We start from the raw sequence: 16804 nt of genomic DNA on the forward strand, positions 1-16804 counted from the left end.
CCTCATCCTCCAGGGTGCTGGTGTTACAGCCATCCACAATCATGCCCAGTTAAGAACATCTTTTTTAAGCTTATAACTATTTCACAGAATTACTGACAAGATTCACTTGATTCATTAATCTATCTTTACCCAAATACATCAATGAAGGAGTATAAAGTTACCTTTAGAATGGAAATTTGGGAAAAGTCCTTCTCTTCAAAATATGCATGTGTAATGAGCTGAAGTTTTGCTTGAAGTAAGCCATAGAGAGGCTTGAAGGAAGAGAAATTACCATTTATTAAGTTGATAACAGTAACACAAACCACCGTGTTTTAATTTAGAGGCCAAGGAGAAACAAGGAGTAACTGTCAACTCTCAGGGCCTCACCACTTATGGGTGGAAGCTGATGTCACTACTTTCACTTTGGGGCAGCAGACAGGAGGTGCCTGATGCCCTGGCAATATGGAGAGACTCCTGGGCTTAGTCCGTCACTCAGCTGCTAATTCTGGGCATTCAACCTCTCCACACTGTGCATGACAAGACAGTGTGTCTTTTTGTTGTTTTGTTTTTGAGACACAGTCTCACTATGTAGCTCAGGCTGGCCTCAATCTTGAGATTCTCCTGCCTCAGCCTCCTGATTAGGATTACAGGTATACTGCCAGTTGATAGTGCATCTTAATTTTCCTTAATTCTTATTTCTACTTAAGGTCCTCTTCTACTATATCCATCCTTTTAATCTTTTCTAGGTATTTTCTCATTTGTATGTCCTCTTTAGGATGCAGAGACCAATATATACTATAATTAGTTAAAAAAAAAAGTAACACTGGAATAGTTTTCTCCCCAATATTCCTGATGATAATGTATTATTACCATCTAAATATAAATTTATTGTATTTTTATATATAGACTACAATGCACTATGAACAACCAGGCGTTTTTGAGTGAGTTCTTCGCATTCCTGTGTCTGTTTCAGAGACAGATAAAACTAGATTTCAGCCAGGCATGGTGGTGCACACCAGTAATGTCATCAACTCAGGAAGCTGAAGCAGGAGGACTGCTACAAGTTGGAGGCAAGTCTGAACTACATAGTGAGACCCTGTCTCAAAACAAACAAACAAACCCTAGATTTCACCCCAGTTTTATCACTTAGTTCATGTCTATGAGAATTAGATATTCTATTAAGTATGTCTTTATAAAATGGGAATAGTAAACATATTTCAATGTTATACAAATAAATGACAATTATATAACATACAAAAGTGCCTATAGAATTAATGCCTGACCTAGAAATGGCTTCTGTTAGGGTTACAATTGTCCTTCAAAACATCATTACTTGGGGACACAAGGCACTTCCTTTCATAACCAACAGTTCCAGGCTCTTGTCTCTGGCCCACATAAAACAGTAATTTACTGATGTGCATTTCTCAGGTTACCCTTCTAGAAACTCTGTATAGGAATCAGATTAGCAATCTATCAATTTTCTGATAACAAGGTGTTTTTATAACAGTTTTTTTCTAGAAAAATATATTCTTGTCCTATTTACTTACTACCTTGAAGAAACGTTCTGATTCTCAAAATCTTATAAAGGCTCACAGTATTAAATTATTATTATTATTGAGTTTTTTAGCTTAGTAATAAAGACCAAAACTGGAAATCTTATAAAACTCCATTATGCAAAGTACATTTAAATTGCCTGTAGACAGAGGAAATGGACAATTGTAGAAGAAATAATGAAAATCTATATACATTTAGTGACTAGATTAAAAAAATATTCTGTTTTGGTTTAACTAGGGAAATGGTTGATAAGGTAATCATATACATGTAAGACAATATGACACAGATCTGGATTATTCCCCACAAAGGGGATTTTGAGAACTGTATCTCACATGCACAATTAGACATTTGATGTTATTGCATTATGAAAGCCAAAGACTGTCATTTATTGTCTTTTTAAAAATGATCATACATTTGCATCAACTTGTACCTAGAAGAAACACAATTTTGAAGTATTATTATAGTACAGTTTCACCAAACATTTTAAAATTTAAAGAGCAAGTTAAGGACAAAATTTTTCAATGCAATAGTGATCAATTTCTTTTATATTATCACTAAAATCTGAGTAACTGTGATACTTGACATCTCAATTATTACTACATTAGCTGGCACCTTACCAGCTTGCTGAGAACACACACACTTTTCTGAACGGTCTCTCTGGTGATGTCGGCTTCCCTTACTTTCAGTGCCTGTTACCAACAAACAGACAACATCAGATATTTCATAGCAATATGCAGAAAACATATTTTCAACAGGAAAATAGTATTTGAAAAGAAAGTGACTGTGAGGACGGCTTCTATCTAGATATCCCCACAAAGCCTTATGCACTCACAGCTGGGGCTTTTTGGAGGTGGCTGGATCTAGGGTGTGTGACACTGGGATTAAGGGTCTGAGGTACTAAATGAGTTCACTGACTGGTTTAGCATAGTTCTGGGTGTAGTTAATGGGAAGGTCCACCATGGGTGTGGGTGGCATCACCCAAAAGGCTTGCAGCCTGGACAGGATAAAAGGGACAGGAGGACAGCAGGCTGCTGCTTGCTGCCGCTGCCTCCTGCCTGGCCTGCCATGAGCTGTTTCTCCTCTGTCATGCTACTTTGCCTTAGACACAACCAACTATGGACTGAAACCTCGACAAACTGTGGGCTGAAATGAACCTTGCCTCCTTTAACTTGTGGGTATCGGGTATTGTGTCTCAGCAACAAGAAAAGTAACTGAGACAGTATGTGACATTTCTGCAGGTCTCTGCTAGTAAAAACAAGCCTTGATTTGGTCCATTTCAGACAAGGCAGAGAAGGAAGTAAAAATGACTTTTCCTGACATTTCCTTGGTCTGCCCAGAGAACTAAGGGGGCTCAGTGTCAAACTGGTCATTAAACTGGGACAAGAGTAGAGACTTGCTCTTGAGTGGATCCATCCATTATATCCTGCCTTTATTCAAAGAGAATGAAAGACTCTTTCCTGGGGTCCTAGGTCCTCTTCATGTCCAGTATATCTATTCTGTTTCTCAGAATAGCTAGGAAAACTTGAAGCCATGGGCAACTCTCATATATTCTGGAGTGGGTCAGGTGGAGGGGTTAGAGGCAATATTTAAAAGCTACACAGGGCATGAGGACTGCTGTTAATGATAACAGCTGTGAGGGGAAGAAATAATTTTACTATGTGATCTATGAGGGATAAGAGGAAGTAGAGGAGCTGATTTCTGAGAAAGGGCAGCAGCTCAATTTATTTCATAAATAATTATATAAAGGTAATAGCATGTGAAGAGGTCAGTGCACAGAATTATTAAGCTATCTTATTCTCAGGTTTCTTTTATCTGTCGGTTTCTTTTATAGTCCCCATTTTACTGAAGCATAACTGACACAAGATTGTGTATATTTAAGGTGTATGTGATAATGAGATGTAATATCTCTAATTTTAGATTGTTCATTCTATAGAATTAACTGATTTTGGGTATCCTAGAATTTACACTTATAATTCACACACGCGCAAACACACAGAATTGTTGAATCTCCGTGATGAGTACGCACATGTTTGTTGTACCATTCTTTTTTTTTTGGTACTGGGGATCAAACTCATGACCTTACGTTTGCAAGCCAGGTGCAGTGCCACTGAGCTAAATCCCTAACCCTATCGTTCCATTCTTTTGATATACCTGCATGTTGAAATTTTCATTAAAAAGTGAGAAGAAAATGAAAAGAGATTTACTAAGTTAAATGTCTACCTGAGAAAGCTTCTGAACCCAGTGATTGCCCAGGCTCTAGAACAGAGATACTAATTCAGTCAGTAGGAGAAAAGACAGCACATATTTTGGGAAAAAAAAAAAAAAAAAAGACCCCAGCTAATTCTGATTAAAAACTATTGCTCTAGAGCTGTGGTTCTCAATTCTGAGTGCGCATTAGAACCCCCTGGGTGCTCAGCATTGTCAGGGACCTGGTCACTCTCACTTTCAAAGCTCCTTGCTGATTCCAACTTTGAGCTAAGGCTGAGAAGTCCTCACTACTTTAGAGCATCAATGACCTCCCACTGATCTGCCCTGGGGTCCTGTGCTGAGACCTACAGACCAGACAATACAGAGTTTAACCACAGTAACTGAGCTTAAGGTGCTGAAGGAAGCCCCACAGCCAATTCACTAATATTAAGCTAGAACCAACTGCGTGGTTGAACGGCCAGGCTGTGGCCAAATAGGCTAGTTTCTATATCTCGCTTCTGTTTTCTAAAAATGCTGCCTGATCATTTCGCTGGCAGGAGTTCTTAGAACCTGCTCTGGTTCTGGGAGCTGCCCACTTTGTGAACTGTTTCTGTTTTGTTTTGTTCAAATAAACACTAAAGTTAACTGTTCTCAGGGAAGTGCTACGGTTTGGGTAAGTGTCCCCGGAGGCCAACGTGAGAAAGGCTTGGTCTCAGCCTGTGTGCAGTGGGGAGTGGTAGAACTTTGAAGGGTGGGAACTCACTGGAGGAAGTTGGGTCACTGAGGACTGCCCTTCCTGGGCACTCTGGGACCCCAGCCCCTTGTCTCTGCTGCCTGGCCACCAGGAGGTGAACAGCCTCCTCTGCCACAACTCCAGCCCTGATGCACTGCCTGACCCCCAGGCCCAAAGCAAGTAGCCATGGACTGAAACCGTGGAATCACTGAGCCAGGATAACCCTTTCCTTCTGTAAGCTGATTAGCTCAGGTATTTTGTCACAGGATGGAAAGCTGACAAACACAAGTACCAAATACTAGAAATAGAAAAGTGAAAGATAATATGAAACTTTAATACAATATTTAAAAGCAAAGGGATAATTTGAGGATCACTATCTAAAAACTGTACAAAATATACACCACATGATCATAGACACCAATGTCAATTTATAAAAATATTACCATGAATAAATTGGTACTATAGGAGTAACAGTGACAAATTATAAAAATCTGAAACATCACAGGCACCACATGAAACATACAAACTATGCATTTCCCTAAGTGACCAAAACCTAAGAAAAGATTCTGCAGTTTTTCTGTTGTTGTTCACATTAACTACCATACCTTGGCTTCAATTTGTCGATAGCAAGAGATACCATATACTGTGTCTCCATTTCCATTTCTGGGTGGCAAGTGAAAAAACACAGTATCTAAAAGATACACAAAAAAATATAAATACTGAGGTGAATTACCCTTATTAATAATGAAATTTTAAGTTACCATGGGGGTTAAGGTTAGGGTTAGGGTCTGGATTATGAGGGTGAAATATTCACTGGTAGATTAGTCCACACGTGAGTTTATAGCTAAATGTGCTGCTGGGAGGTGGCACCTGGTCACTGGGGCATGGGCTGGAAGAGTGTGTCTTCTTTCCTCCTCTCTTTATGTCTCTCTGGTTCCTGTTTGCTATACCATGTGTTGCTGCTCCTCTGTGATGCCTCTCTGCCATGCCACCCTGCCTTGGAGTCAGCTGAATATGGGCTGAAAGCTCTACAAACTGTGAGCCAAAATAAATTTTTCCTCCTTTAAGTTGTGGCTGTCAGGTATCGTGTCTCAGCATTGAGAGGTTAACTATGAGAATTCGCTATAATCAATTCAATTTTTCTGTAGTTTTGAAAACTTTTGTAATAAAAAGGGAGAAAAAAGATTTCTGGGGTTATAAAGCCTATATTTAAAAAATAAAGCCTATATTTAAAATGGATAGGAACAATTTGATTTATTTCATAAGGAAATTATTAAATACTATATTAGGAAAATAGGTTATCAAGCCAACTCTAACTTGGTGGAACCTCTAATACCATGGCAGGATACAGTCCTTTGTGAAGTCTGGCACGGCACTCATTTATAAGGTAGGAGGAGGCTCAGTAGGAACTTCACAGCACTGTTTTCTCTGAGGTACTCATCCTTGCGAGGAGGGCACTGACAACACTGGTTCTGGAGGTGGAGAAACGACCCCACCCGTTTCTGGGTGGGCACTGAGGTACCAAGCGCAGGAGGCCTGGGGCCAGTGCTCAAGCAGGGTGCAGCTGGTGCAGGCAGCCTCTGCTTTGTGCTTCTGAGAGCAGCGTTCAGTGTGACTGAAGGAGGGCTCCGAGCGCAGCCATGGTGCTCTGGACTTACTTAGCGAGGCTCCTGCAGAGGTGGCTGAGGATCACCACACCCGGCCAATTCACGCCGGAGGGTTCTTAGCGCATGACCAGCCATCTCCAAACAGTATTTTTCTGGCATGCGTGGCACAGGGGTTTGAACCTAGGGCACTGAGCTACAACCCCAGCATCCCTCTTTCTTGAGACATGGTCTTGCTCAGTTGTCCAGACTGGCCTTGAACTTGTGAGCCTCCTGCCTTTACTCTCCCAAGTAGCTGGCATTATAGGTATGTGCCACCTCTGGCTAGCACATCAATATTTTATAAATAGTTCCAATAAGCCAAGATATTTCTTTTATCAAAGTATTTAGAATCTTTAGGATGTCTCAGCAAACTTTTTTTTTTTTTGGTACAGGAGATCGAACTCGGGACCCTGTGCTTGCGAGGCAGGCAGAACCATCAAGCTAAGTCCCCCGCTGTCTTAGCAAGCTTTTATTTTATCAGTATGTGTTTGTGATACACAAGAAATCCATTGATCAGGGGAAACTGGTACACCTACATATCTTATCTCGATCCTTTTTACTTTTCCTTCCCCACCCTTCCCTCTTGGCTGCCCTTTACCCCATCCCCATCTTTAAAAATGGCACCTACTAATTATTCCACTGTCTTATCACCTACCTTCCTGGTAATTGTGTGCACCATCTGGCAAGGCAAGGAAGGGCAAATATCTCCATTCTTCAGGTACAGCATGGCTGGCATGTCCATCTCCCGGAATCAGGGGTGGGTAAGAGAATTCAACCTGAAATGGTGAGAAATGTTAGTGGTTAATCAAGGCACTATCTTGTCCTGAAGGCAACATGCTTTTAAACCCTGAGTGACAGATGTGGGGATAAGCCACACCTACTGATGGCACTAATGTCATTAGCAAACACGGCATAGAAGAGGAAAAGGAAAAGGAAGGAAAGATTTCTAAGTCTTTTCCACTTTCTGATTTAAGGGCTTTTAGTTGGAACTCAAAATGCTGTCTCATAGAATTATTATAAATAGGAGTTAAGTGCAGATACTACATACACTCCGAGAATTTTATGAGTAAACCTAAGGCTGGTCTTTGCTCATTTGGTACCAGAGTCCTTATAACATGGTTTTTTGGGAAAGTGTGTTTGGAATTTCAAACAGCCCACTTCTGGAACACAACTCATTCATAAACTGCAGACTGCCTGCACTGTGTTGGCTGTGCTCTAGAACTTTCGTTTCCTGTTGGGAGATTTGCTGCCAATCAATACTTGCATTTGGAAATTGCTAAACTTGCTAGTCAAGTTCAAAAGAGTTACAGAAATGCCTATGTTTACATGTATACAATAATTTTAACAGCTATATGCTACTATTTCCTTCTTTAATTGATCCTCTTGTTGAACATTTTCCTAGTTTTTTAACATTTTATAAAGTTATTCAGTATTATTGAAGTATCATATATACTTCTTTTTTCTTTCTTTGTGCTGGTTCCTAGAACAAAGCTCCCTTGGGTTCCTGAGGGAGAGGAAGGTGTGGTCAGCTGCCTCCCTATGCAAGATCAGGGGGAACCACAGCCATGCAGTTTACCTGAATGCCTCTCCCTGGAGTTGTTAAGAGTCTACACAGCTGTATCGCTGCTCGCTTGGCCTTCTGGCTAATATCAAGTGAAGTCTATACAGCTGTATATGGCAGCCCTACAAATATGAGCTAAATCATAGACAAAACCAATGTTAAGTCCTCCAAGACTAATAAACATTTAGATTAATAAACATTATTCACTATTAAATAGTGAATGTGGGGTGGGGATTTAGCTCAGTGGTGTTGCCGCCTGCCTCACAAACACAAGGTCCTGAGTTCGATCCCTGGTATGGCAAAAAAAAAAAAAAAGTGAATGTTTAGAGCCCCAAATCTAAGTTACCCTGGGGATCAAAGATGTTGTCTGGTAGGGGATGAACACATTCCACTGCCAGAGGCATTAAAGGTTCCCCCAAAGGACAATGTTATTAAATTATGCTCTCTTTATGCAGCCAATATTCATGTGGCCAAATCTACTTTGATTCCAATTATTTTACATCTTCACATGATTACAAAGGGAGAAGGGAAAGAGAAAAGACAATCCCTGACTTCTAAAGAATGAAAGCTGAGACCAAGTGTGGTGGCACACACTTGTAATTGCAGCACTCAGGAGGCTGAGGCAGGAGAATCATCTCGAGTTAGAGGCCAGCCTGGGCTACATAGTAAGTTCAAGTCCAGCTGAACTACATACCGAGACCTTGTCTCAAAAACAAACAGCCTAATTAAGACTCTGTAATCACAAAAAATTAAAAAGGCAATCTAAGAAAGGGTGACTATGCTTTTCCTTCAGAAATAGCAAAAATTAACACATGGCCTTTTCCACAATTTACAAATCAAGTCAGATCTCATTTACTTTGTTCTCAGGAAAAAATGATTGAAAAAACAACAAAGAATAACTAAAAACAAAACAATAGCATAGCTCCCTACTGTGAACTTTGGGTACCTCAGAAGTACCCTTTGTTCACTTTTAACAATGTGATATCCACTCAACTGTCAGAGAAACATCTCACAGACAGAAGATACCATTCCAAATTCCCGAGTGCACAAAGGAGCCCCATCCATGCTGCAGTCCAGACACTGAGGAGCAAGACACTCTGAGGGACGGCACGCTTCCCAGGGATTCCATCAGCTGCTCCTCTTTGTTCCCCTCCTCCCAAGCATCTCAGACTTTACTCCCTGACAGTCAGAAGCACAAAGTATTTAAGTCACATTTTAGGAACTACAGTCAGGGTTCTCTCATAACAATTTTCACTTAAGATGAAAAACAGAAAAACAGGCTGGGAATGTTAACTCAGCGTTAAGAGTTTGCCTAGCTTGTGTGAGGCCCTGGGCTCCACTACCAGCACTTATAAAAACAAAACAACCTCCCTGCCAAAACACTGAAAGAAAAGAAAAAACAAAAGACCCCTGGATGTCAAAGACATGTTTTCTTTGTTATGTTCTCTCTGCTAATCTCTTAAGAAGTCACTACAACAAACAACTGACCTTCTTCCTTTTCACTTTATTACAAAGTGGGCAACAAATTACTGTTGTCAACATGATTTTGGAAACAGCTTGTGTTTAATACTATGCCTCAGCATGATGCAGTATTTTAGTTTTATGAGTGTACTACAGCCCAGAAATAGAAAGTGTGGACTACAGAGGTACAATGATACTATTGAGACTTGCCAATTAAAAAGAAGTTTAGGGCCAGGGATTTAGCTCAGTGGTTCTACCGCCTGCCTTCCAAGCGCAAGGACTCAAGTTCGATCCCCAGGACCAAGAAAAAAAAAAAGTTTATTTTTAAATTAATGGACACATAAATCTGAGTTTAAAGCACTTGCTTTTATGGATTTAAGTAAATATAAGGCTGCTTCTGTAATTTCTCCCCCTTGGAATTAAAGAGCAATTTTACCATCCATATTGCTTAAGACAGAGTACTTAGATTATGAATAGGAAGATAAATAACATTCACTTTAATTTAAATGAAGAAATTTATTTTGATTGTAAATCCTGCTATTATAGACAGCTAAATTAGGTAGAAATAATGATAGGCAGTCAGACAGGGATAGGCCCTCAAGGGAGTCAATATAAAAAATGAAAACACATTACAACTGTGGCTGGAGAGGCATCATTTGGTGGCCAGGTCAAGATAAAGATGAATGACCAGGCCTACACATCTCCCAGAGGGTTAAGTGGTATCACCTGGTCCAATAAAGTCTAGATAGACATCAGTCACCTCCATAGGTGACCAAGACCCCTAACCCTTCCTAAAAAAATTCTATGTTCTTTCCAGGCTGCATGAGCTGGTTCTCTATTGGATCAATATTACCTAAGTAGTTATACTTGTAATCTTATTGGTTGATTGCAGCTTTTTTTTTTTTTTTGAGATGGGGTCTCGCTCTGTAGTTCAGGCTGGCCTTGAACTAGTGGTGATCCTCCTGTCTCAGCCTCTCAAGTGCTGGTATTATGGCACCAGGCCCCGCAGCTGATTGTAGCTTTAACCCACGTTGTACCCATCTTGTGATTTTGCTTTATAAAACTTCCTCTGTAAAGTGGGGTCCGCAGCAAACCATGCAGGTCCCCTCCTGCCTCTCAGGAGCTCTCTCGCTTCATAAATATTTCCTACTCATAACTTCTGTTGCTCCTTAGAATTCATTTTTCGATTTTGGGGATCACAAACTTGGCATATGTGACATTTAACAGGTTGGGAGTTACATCTATTTCCCATATATCATTTGGAGGCCCTATATCACTACCACAGTTAAATTAGAATCATGTATGACATTTTGCTAATGTCAATATAATTATATAATATTAAGTTGATCATCATACTAAAGGTTTGCAGGCACTAAATACTTCACTTTGTTTTCTGCTTTAAAGTCATAACTTTACAAGAGTGTGTATGTTTATTAACATGAAGCAGTGTATATATATAGCCACTAAGACTTTATAGAATCATGCTCCTTTTCAAGAAATATTTCTTCTAGGAAGGAAAAATCTTTTCATGCAAACAGCAATATGGAGAAACTCTTATGGATTCATCTCAATTTAATGTCTAGAGAAACAAATATAACTAATGTGAGAATAAATAGCACTGTTACAGGGATTTGGCATTGACTGATATATCAGTATTTACAGATGAGTAACACAAAAATCAGAAATGCCGGGCCGGGGATTTAGCTCAGTGGTTCCGGCGCCTGCCTCACAAGAGCCAGGTCCCAAGTTCGATCCCCGGTACCAAAAAAAAAAAAAAATCAGAAATACCTTCAGACATGGAGTTAATACAGCTTGACTTGTATTTCAGACAAACAACGTCAAGGAATCTGAGATTAGTTTTTGGAGAATTTCTTTCTATAAAGGTAGCTTCAAATGTGTTTAATTACAAGCTCTTATTCAAAAGTAAAAAATAGTTATGAAGGATCTTAAGTATGTGTCACTTACTAGGATTTTTTACACTAGTGAAATCTAGGAATCTATATTAAATCTACAAACCTCTATCACCCCAGGTTCCAAGTAAAAGAAACTGGTCATGTAGCACAAGTGTGTATAGCTAGGTGGAGAATGCACCAGCTTTTACACACTTAACCAAGCCTGGTTATTAAACATCGGGAACCCCATGCTCATTAACAGGTGCTGGGTAAATAAAATCATGGTATATTTACAGACTAGAACACTTTACAGCTACCAGTGGTACAAGCAACTGCAGCGATCAACCTTAAACAAAACACTGCCCTTGAACTCAAAGCGATCCTTCTGCCTCTGCCTCCCTAGTACTGGGATTACAGGCATGCGCCAGCACACCAGGCCACAAACAGTACCTCTTGAATTTTCATCACTGTCACCACAGGTGCCAACAGGCTTTTGGGCAAGCCATCTGTCACCAAAATCTGCACAGGCCAGGCTTAAGTACAGCTATGTTACCCTAACATATAACTATTCTCCTAATCTCAACTCACCCTGATTTGCACTGCAACCTTCTGCGACCCATGGGGCCATCCCCAGGCCAAGAGAACAGTGGCTGCTTCACTAACTCTGGAACTGCTGCTAAGATCAGCTCCCATTCATTTATAATTCTCTTCCGAAAAGGAGCCTGGCAAACCAGTTTCTCAACAAGTATTATTCAAGAATTTAAATTGGAAGTTGTGTACACAAACCATGAACTCAATCAGAAAAGTGGTAAAAAAATCAAGTAGTAATTCCAACTTTCTACACAGTGGTGGTGAACCCATGGCACACGTGTTTTTAAGACAAAAGATGTTCATGTGCGAGTGGTTTTTTAAGCACTGAGGTTGCACCGCAGTGTTGGCACTCTGCGGTAAAGTGGGTCTGGGTTGCAGTTTGGCACTTGTCTCTAACAGGTTCACCGTCACTGCTCTGTGATATCACTCTGGAGAGTAACTGTTCCCTCTTAATGCCAGCATTTTAAAACATTCCAGTCTGAACCAGGCACGGTGGTGCACACCTATAATCCCTGCAGCTGGGAGACTGAGGCAGGAGGATCACCATGAGTTCAAGGCCAGCCTGAACTACAGAGCCATACCCTTTCAATGTCCCCCCAAATTCCAGTCTATCAGTGAATGAGTTTATCTGATATATATTTAAATATATTATTTAGCAAAAATTATGCTAATCTGACAAATAGCTTATGTACTGGGACAAATAAAACTCTGGAAAGCACAATCCCTAAGCTGCAAATTTCCCGTAGAGAAGATGCGCAGAGAAATAATTTCATGTCAAAAATTCTAACTTCAGGGAAGTTTTTAAGAAAGAAAAGTCTTGCTAAATGGCAAAATTTTTTTAAAACTTAGGTAAAAGAGTTGAAATGGATAAATATTTCAAAACTATTTTGAATGTCACAGTAGTACTTTAAATCACTTAAACAATTCCAAATATTAAGCATATTAATAAGTGGAAAAGTCACCACTAGAAGCTGGCATGTTATCTACAGAATTCACTTCTTCCCAAAAATGAAAAAAATGAAGCAATACAGTTAGTTAAAAGATGTTCATTTTAATTTAAATGAAGAAATTTTTCACTTAAAATGTATCTGAAAACTTCAAAAAATCCAGAAAAGATGAACAAACATCTTACACCAGCCTATGTATTGGGTGGGCAAAGCTGTATTAGAAGATGGCTTTCCCTTTGGGGTCCACGTGAGATGACAAAGTAAGTCATCAAGCTTAACCAACCTGACTGGTAAAAGTAACAGTATTTTAAACAGAAGCGTTACCTCAGTTCACTTCAGTCTAAAGGGACAGATTCAAGTGCTGGAATTTTCCCTAGAATAATTCCAGTGCAGGGCAAGAACTGGTGATCAACATGAGCAGGGTCATTCTGAATAGCTGTAAGAGCAGGCTAACAAAGCCACGCCCGAGTTAAAACCATCTGAAGTCTGAGTCACCATCCAATGAGCCATGCACTTGTAATCCCTTATACCTAGAAGTAAATTTATAAAATGAAGAAGGAAGTAGCTGATTCACCCATCCTGGGAAATTAAATAATTAGAACCTCCAAAACCACCTGACCCACTGGTCAGAAAGAACGGCAGTGTTCATGAGTTGTTACACATGTAACACACTTTTTAAACATGAAATGTGCTTGAATTGAGAAAACAGAGTTAGTTGGGGATGTAGTTCAGCGGAACAGTGCCTGCCTAAAAAGCACAAGGCCCTGAGTTCGATTCCTGGTACCCCCCCCCCCCAAAGAAAGAAAACAGAATTGTAGGGCATCTAAGAAGACACTAATCTGCAGAAGTGAGGAAGATCCTTTTGGAACTCATATAACATATCCAGGGTACTTTAGTTTGCTGCTTTTATAATGTTCCTTTCTACCTGGTGAAAAAATCAATACTGTTTTCTTTTTTTCCAATATTTTACAAAAACTATAGCACATTCTTGTCTACAGAACCGGGTTCTTAGTGCTTCATTTTCTGCTACACTAAAGGTATATATATTTTTTTGGTACCGGGGATCAAACTCTGGACCTTGTGCTTGCGAGGCAGGTGGCAGAACCACTGAGCTAAATCCCTGGCCCTAAAGGTATAATTTTTAAAAGCTGTATACTCCAATTAATGTAAATGCTACATTCCACAGCATGAGCTAAGACAAGTAATATCAGCAAGTACGCAAAATGGGATGGGGGAGGCCGAGGAGGAGGAGGAGGCAGGGGAGAAAAGCGGATTAAAAACCAAGCCACAACACATACATGTACCCACTCCCCAAGATGACTGCAAACTGCATAAACTGCAAACGTACAAATAAAATTTCAAAAAATGTTTAAAGCTGCAATAACAAATCAAATGACTTTTGAGAATCTGAGGGGAAAAACTCAACTGGGATTCTCATCTTCCATTTGACTGTGACATAGTCTTCTGTATTTTTACCCCTTCTCTTAGTAATCCACAATTTCAAGAACTTGCCACCATCTCTGTGAAGCACCATTTGGATTATAGTAACAACTAAAACAAGGCATGTATTTTTATTTTCTAGGAGCATACAACCTAAAAATGCTATTTAAATAAATGTATATATAATATATATATTATATACATATTTTAGTGTTTTGTTGTCAGGCTCTTGCTATGTAGGTTGGGCTGGCCTTGAACTCACTATGCAGCCCAGCCTGGCCTCGAACTCACCATGGATCCTCCTGCCTCAGCCTCCCAAAGTGCTAGGATTACAAGTGTGTGCCACCACACCCGGCAGAAATATATACTGTTTAATGGGTATAGTTTTGGGGGATAATGAAAAAGTTCTGGGTATTGAGAATAGTGACAATTCCACAACAGTTGTGAATCTATTGTTGCTTATGAATGGCAAAACCTGACAATCATATTACATATATATATTTTTAAAAAGAGAAATGTAGGGCCAGGGATTTAGCTCAGTGATTCCACCGCCTGCCTCGCAAGTGCAAGGTCCCGAATTTGATCCCCGGTACCAAAAAAAAAAAAAAAAAATAGCCAAGTGTGGTGGTACATGCCTGTTCCCAGCATTCTGAGAGGGTGGGACGCGTTTCAAGTCCTACCTGGGGAACTTAGACTCTTTCTTAAAATTAAAAATAAAAAAGGGGGCGGCGACGTAGCTCAGTGAGAAGGATCTAGGTTCAGTCTCCAGTACTGAAAAAAAAAGAAAGCAGCCGTAACGACTCTGAGCTAGCTGTGCAAGAGGCTCCAGTCAGCCTCTCTGGGCGTCAGGGGACTGAGGGAAATTTCAGGGAGCTGGGAAAAAGAGCTCTAAGGACTGCTGCCAGGTCTAACGTTCTCTCAAGTCCCTGGTAGAGGAAAATGGGAAGTAAAGAAAGTTAGGTTATCTGGACCTGCTGGATGGAGGTCACCGTGCTGTGACATCATCCGGGTCTCCCGACTTCTAGGACGGGGTTCTTCTCACAGTCACTTCCGCTGACTGCTGAAAGCAAAAACCAAAGGTGGGCAGGCAAAGGCCACAGAGCCTCACACTTTACATTCTGCACTTCAGCATTCTCCAATCTCTAAGCAGCAGTGCGCGCTCTTTTCTGGAAATACAAATTGTATTACCTTTACCAATAAAACAGATAGAAAATAATAAATCTTAATTTCCAGATGACAGCAAAAATTAGGTTTCATCCTGTCTCCTGCCAGTACAGATATTTTCTTTCCTATCCAAAGTTCCATCCAGTGTGGTTCTCAAGTGAGTATCCCCGTCCTTCCTTAGCTGGAAAGACGTCTACAGCGGCACACAGAAGGAACGTGTCCCGTGTGGGAGGCAATACCGGTTCTGATTCTAGGATTATTCTGTAGTATGACTTCAACAAGATCATTTTACCCCCTCCAAGTAGCTAATAATTCACTAATACCCACAGGTGCCCTGCGATCCCAGCGCTCAGGAGGCTGAGGGAGCAGGATGACAGCACATTCAAGGCCAGCCTGGGCTACATAGTGAGTTCAAGTCCAGCTGCAACTACATTTAAAAAGGGGGGGGGGATGTAGCTCAGTGGTTCTGCAGCCTGCTGCGCAAGCGCAAGGACCCGAGTTCGATCCTCGGAACCAAAAAGAAAAAAGAAAAGACAAACAAAACACTCCCCTAAACCAAAACAAACATGGAGTTTTAAACTACTGAAAATCTTTGCGTACCACACTGAACAATGCTACTTCCTCTATGGTGTTCTTCTATACCATTTTTACCTGGGGGATGAGGAATATACCTAAAAACAGACATTTAAACACATACACAACCATCTTTGCGTGCCCTTCACCACTTTTCTGTTATCACCTTCTAATGAACGGAGCTGGTGCCAATAATTCCTCTAAAATACTCCTTTCTGTGAAAGGCAAGAAATCAAACGCCACTTTACCTCGTGATAGCAGTCAGTATTTTCAATTCCAATGTACTGTTCACTAGCACATTATGACATCACTGCCTTCCAGTGTTTGCCCACTCCTATTAAATAATTCTGCTTCTATTTTATTCCTTTGCCTTCAATACACAGACTGCAAATATTCCACCGCAGATGCTGAATTAAGGGTCCAGTGTAGAAACTGAAAAACACCTACTGGCACATTTCGCTTGGTAAATACACTTTCTGCATCCGATCTGGAGAGGTGAAGCATCCCCAAAGCAGAAGGGCCGCGCTGGCCCGGGGAGGGCAGCACAGGGGAGGCCGGCGGGGCCCAGCCCCCCTGCTCCGGCTCCGGGCTCCCGAGGAAGTCGTTTCCGGAGGCGCCGGCGCGCCCGACCCGAGGCTCCGGAGAGGCCCCGCGCCGGGAACAGCCAGTGCGGGTTTTCCTCCTCCAGACCCTGTTCCGGACAGACGCGCGTCAGCGGAGACCGGCGGGCCGGGGCCCGGGGCGGCCTGAGAAGGAAGGCCCGAGCGAGGCCGCGCTCACCTGGCAGCCTTTCTTGTGGTGGAAGCCGACCACCACAATGTGCAACACCGGCCCCCGGGGCGCGCCGCGGCCGCCGCGCCTGGCCGGCTCCATGGGCCCGCACCACGACGACTGCAGCCCCAAGCCGGCGGCGGAGGCCCGAGAGCGGCTGCCTGCCAGGGTCAGAGAGAGCGCCGCATGAGGGCCGCGCCGGGGGCCGCCGCAGGCCGAGGAGCCCAGCAGCTCCGCGCCGCCCCCACACGGCCGCAGCTCTTCCTTCAGCCGCCTCCGCACTTCCGGGTGTCACCTGACGCGGT

At 41.6% G+C, this 16804-nt stretch overlaps 1 protein-coding gene across 6 annotated transcripts in view; it reads right to left on the reverse strand.

Moving 5' to 3' along the window:
* Avl9 (AVL9 cell migration associated) overlaps window positions 1–16804 on the reverse strand; it is a 38172-nt gene extending 21368 nt beyond the window's left edge. For all 6 annotated transcript variants that reach the window (XR_002391583.2, XM_087210117.1, XM_087210116.1 and 3 more), the window contains exons 1-5: window positions 16509–16804; window positions 6755–6875; window positions 5059–5144; window positions 2151–2222; window positions 162–251 (exon numbers count right to left, since the gene is read on the reverse strand). Coding sequence is in view for 5 of the 6 variants with exons in the window: in XM_087210117.1 (XP_087066243.1) it covers window positions 162–251; window positions 2151–2222; window positions 5059–5144; window positions 6755–6875; window positions 16509–16601 (462 nt within the window). In the remaining variant the exon portion in view is untranslated. The remainder of the gene's footprint in view (window positions 1–161; window positions 252–2150; window positions 2223–5058; window positions 5145–6754; window positions 6876–16508) is intronic.

The sequence above is a fragment of the Heterocephalus glaber genome, unplaced genomic scaffold, assembly GCF_053883595.1.
Source record: "Heterocephalus glaber isolate CG9 unplaced genomic scaffold, H.glaber_assembly_v1.0 deba00001111, whole genome shotgun sequence".
In the NCBI taxonomy this organism is placed as follows: Eukaryota; Metazoa; Chordata; class Mammalia; order Rodentia; family Bathyergidae; genus Heterocephalus; species Heterocephalus glaber.